Consider the following 4,133-nt stretch of genomic DNA (forward strand, 5'->3'; position numbering starts at 1 on the left):
CCTAGCGTGGCTCCTTCCTGGAGGGAACAGGCTGAAGTAACTCAGAAAGGGAGGGATAGAGACAGGCCGTTATGTCACCGCTCCTGGACAGAATGGCAGCAAACATGCTAAGAGCAAAGAGAGGAATCCTTTCAGACACTGCCAGACAGCTTTCCCACCGTGGGTTTGTATCCTGATCGGCCGCTAACCAAGAGCTGCCCCAGCCTTAAGGGCTGCCTTGTGAAACGAGTCCACTTAACGACCACGTTAGAAAGAAAAAAAAAAAAAAAAGTGATGAGCCTCCCAGTCTGCAGTGACAGGCTGAACTGATGTCCTTTGCTAACAGTCAGAGGCAGCTTCATAAAACTCCATCACTGACTAGTAATCCAAAAGGCTCTAAGGTTTTAGTGAATGGGATTGGTCCAAAACCTGACCTCACTTTCATTTAATTTCATGCCAGCACCAATACACGCCCAGCCACACAGACCCTGCTTAACTAGTGAGCCGCTCAGACACAAAGGCGCTCTAATTACCATCCACAAGGCAGGCAGACAAGGATTTCAAGTGTTTTTAAGGTTTATGGATTAGAGAAATGTGTTCTCTGCATCTTTCGCACCGAGAGCAAGTAGAAAATAAAACCCAACAATAAACCCAACAAAAAACCCAACGCATTTATTAAAAACAAGTATTTCAGTTAAGTTAAAATCCTACAATCAGGATAGCCACAATTCCAGACACTCCGGTGCGAAGTGTAGATATGTCAATAGCCACATCTGGATGATGAACAAGCCATTGAATCTTATAAAACTAAAACACCCACAAAACGGTTTTAGATCCCTCAGAGTAAGTGAACAGTATGTTAAAGCACTTTACCACGATTCACAATGGCAAAGCCTGCAGCTTCTCCGTTTGGAGGGTCACATTTTCTACTCGGTTTCCTTCACTTACAAAGGCGAGCTGGCATGCCTGGGGGAGGGGCAGAGGGAGGAAATCAACTCCGTCTATCCAGGGAATTGCAGCTGTTATTGCAAATGGCCCCGGAGAGTCCATTATAAGCTGCTGTGCGAGGCTGTGTCCCCGGAGTGCGCGTCACGTGGCGTCTCCCCAGCCCCCAGCCCTGGCCCCAAGGAGCACCAGCGCCACCCACTTGGAGTAGGACAGCAGAGCCGTGGGGGAGTGCAGGGACCCGAGGCTAAGACTCTGGGCAGTTTCTGTGAAAACCCAGGGCGCGGCTGCCCGCAGAAGGCACCGGCGCCCGTCACGTCCCCGCCTCCCCATACCCGCGGTGGCCGCGGTGCGCGTGTCCTTAGGAGACTCCAGTACTTGCAAAACACCGAGCTCTTCTCCGGAGTACAGGCAGAACCCGGCAACTCTTCTGCTCTACTGGAACCCCGGAACCCTGCCTGCGCTCAGGAAACAGTGACCTTGAACCCGAGGAGGAGAGGGACGGCTGTGAAAATATTTTAGAGAGGAAGGAGGGTTCACTCCACGTCCCACCTTACCTTTCCCCAGCACCGCCCGCCCCCGCCTCCCGTGCCAATCTCGCACACCTTTCCCTGCCACGCTGAGAACCGCAGCCAGTTGCAAAACGGGGGACAGAGAAAACGTTACTCCTATTCAACTCCCAAAAAGTCCTTTCATGGTACCGCGTGTTTTGTATTAAGAACCAGCACCCAAAAGACATGAGATGCGTTTTTGTTTTTTTTTAAGAGTCACAAATTTTCAAGTCTGGCAGTTTGAGGTTCTCCCTGAAATGACGGTCTACTCATGTTCCCCTCCCCCAAAGTGGATCAGGAACCAGCCCTGAAAAGGTAAAGTAACTGGGATCATCCTCGTCTTTCAGACGCTCGGCGATCCCGAGAAGCGTGGAGTGTGGCCACATGGTCGCCGGGCTGAAGGGCTCCGAGAGGCTGCGTGGAACTGCAAGCTGCACCGCCGGGGCTGGTCAAGCCAAATAAGGAGTCCTACTGAATGTGAGCTTGGGAGTGCGCTCTGTAATCTGCCTCACAAATAGGGCCAACCAAGCTGTTTCAAACACACTAGAGCCCTCCATTAATTCCCCAAGGGAATATTCGCGGTTTTTCCATTCCTCGTCTGCATTAGCTTATTTTCCCGTTTCCAACTGCGCGAGTTCACTAGTCTGAATAGGGATGCAGCCCTCAGCGGAATCCCTTGCCCTCCAAGCTGAGGCTGGCACTGTGGCCACTCGGGGTGTTAGCTGCCAGGTACCGGAACGCCGTCGCCAGTTTTGAGCTGCGCCCTCCTCCCGGACGCGCCGGGGTCGCTGCAGGCCGCGCGAGGGCTGTGGGGCGAAGGGGGCTCATGCACTGGGGCCGACAGAGGCCCCGTGAGCGGGCGCTGGGGAATCTTTGCGTGTAACTGCAGCCGTCGCGAATGAAGCCTCCGCACAGCCTCCTTGATGAGGTTCCCCGAGAGCACCAGCTGCTGCAGGAGCCGGTGCGGATCGTCGTCGCCGGTGCGGGATTCGAGCTGGGTCCCGCGTCGCTGTTGTAGGCGGCGGGAGGCGGCGGCGCCTCGCAGCCAACCTCGCCGGCACGGGCCGGACAGCGGCTGCGGGGCGCCCCGCTTGTTGGCTCCCGAAGGCCCATCAAGGCCGGGATGAGGGGCCAGTGGGGACAGAGCGCTGGGGCCTGCGGCGAGCTCGGCCACGAAGTAGGGCGCAGCCCGGCCCCGCACGCGGCCGCGGTCCCCGAGGGCGCAGCGCAGGGCCCCCGGGGGCGCCGGGCCCACCGCCTCGGCCGGCGCGGGCGGCAGAAGCAGTGGCAGCGCAGGGGGCCGGGCCTTGTCCGCCCGCACGGCCGCCGGGGGCCGCGGGGGCTGCAGCGGCGGCCCCGGGGGCGCGCACGGGGAGGCCGGGCTGTCCTGAGCCGCGTCCAGCTGCAGCGCCTCGCCGATCTGGGCCACCAGCAGGTCCACCTCGCCCGAGCCGCCCAGCGTCACCGACTGCTCCAGCAGGAGGAAGCTGTCCTCCTCCTCCTCCTCCTCCGCCTCCCCCTCCGCTTCCTCGCCGGCTTCCTCTTCCTCCTCCCTCCGACACGGCATGGCCCCCCGCCCGGGCACACGGAGCTCGGCGGCCGGCGCTGGCGGCTCGGCGGCCCGCCGGGCTCGATGGGCCGCGGCGGAGCGGGGAGCGGTGCTGAGGCCGAAGCGGGAGCCGGGGCCGGGGCCGGGGCCGGGGCCGGGGCCGGGGCGGACACGGAAGCGGGAACCCGCCAGGCACTCGCGCCGCGCGCCTGCAGCCGCGGGAGCCGGAATCCTACCGGCTCGGGTTGATTTGTAAACAATGGGTGACGTCGCCGCCGGGCCCTACCACCGCGCCAGGACGGGGGTGCGCTGTACGGTTGGGGGGCGGGGCGCCCGCTGGGCCCGGGTGCAGGGTGAAACCTAGCTGCTTCTGAGTCCACCAACCCTGAGTGATGTGTGCAGGAGCGCACTGGGTTGCGGATACTCGCTCTGTCAGCCGGGCGTGGTTGGCATTTCCAGAAAATGAACACCGGCGTGGACTCAGTTGGTTTCTTCCACACACAAGCACAGACACTTACACCCACACACTCCCCTCTTTTAGGCGCGTCAACTCGTCTGGATTTGGCATTTGCGCTTTTGAGGTCCCGGGTGCCCGCGTCTGGGAAGTGATGACCCGGCGAGTGAAGCGAGGATGGAGAGAAGGGGTCAGGCGAGAGATCTGTCTGGAGATTAGGGAAACGAGGCTGACAGGGATGAAAAGGAAGCCCAGGACCTTGTGGTGTGATGGAGTGCGGGGGGTAGGGGGCGGGCGGTGGGTGGTAGAGTTAGAATAGGCAAAGAAAGGACACAGAGCAATGTTTCTTGACCAGGAGCATGGGTATATGGGGCCTGGACTGGGGCTGACATTCCTGGAGAGGAGGAGGTCGTTGGTCTTGGGCGGTGGGTGTGTGAACTGAGCTAGAAAGTTCTAAGAATGCCTCAGCTCAGAAGGGGAGTATCTTCTCTAAGGGGAACACAGGAGAGGAAAATAAGCTGTTTGGATGAAAATGGAGATATGGATCAGTTTAACTCTTCAAGATATCATGATTGGCTTAATGATTAACCAAGACTTCATTTTTTAAAAGGAGGAGGGATGGAAAAATGATTCTTCACTGTCTTGTTGCCTGGAG

At 58.9% G+C, this 4,133-nt stretch overlaps 1 protein-coding gene across 1 annotated transcript; it reads right to left on the minus strand.

The window, feature by feature from the left end:
• Window positions 1-625: 625 nt before the first annotated feature.
• On the minus strand, window positions 626-3,338 carry FRAT1 (FRAT regulator of WNT signaling pathway 1). Its single transcript, XM_030334346.1, has one exon. The coding sequence runs from the start codon at window positions 3,040-3,042 to the stop codon at window positions 2,194-2,196; it is 849 nt and encodes a 282-aa protein (XP_030190206.1). The 5' UTR covers window positions 3,043-3,338; the 3' UTR covers window positions 626-2,193.
• Window positions 3,339-4,133: the final 795 nt, after the last annotated feature.

This window comes from Lynx canadensis, chromosome D2 (genome assembly GCF_007474595.2).
Source record: "Lynx canadensis isolate LIC74 chromosome D2, mLynCan4.pri.v2, whole genome shotgun sequence".
NCBI lineage: Eukaryota > Metazoa > Chordata > Mammalia > Carnivora > Felidae > Lynx > Lynx canadensis.

Coding starts and splice junctions, on each gene's coding strand:
- FRAT1 (XM_030334346.1), bottom strand. CDS start 3,042: ATGCCGTGTCGGAGGGAGGAGGAAGAGGAAGCCGGCGAGGAAGCGGAG.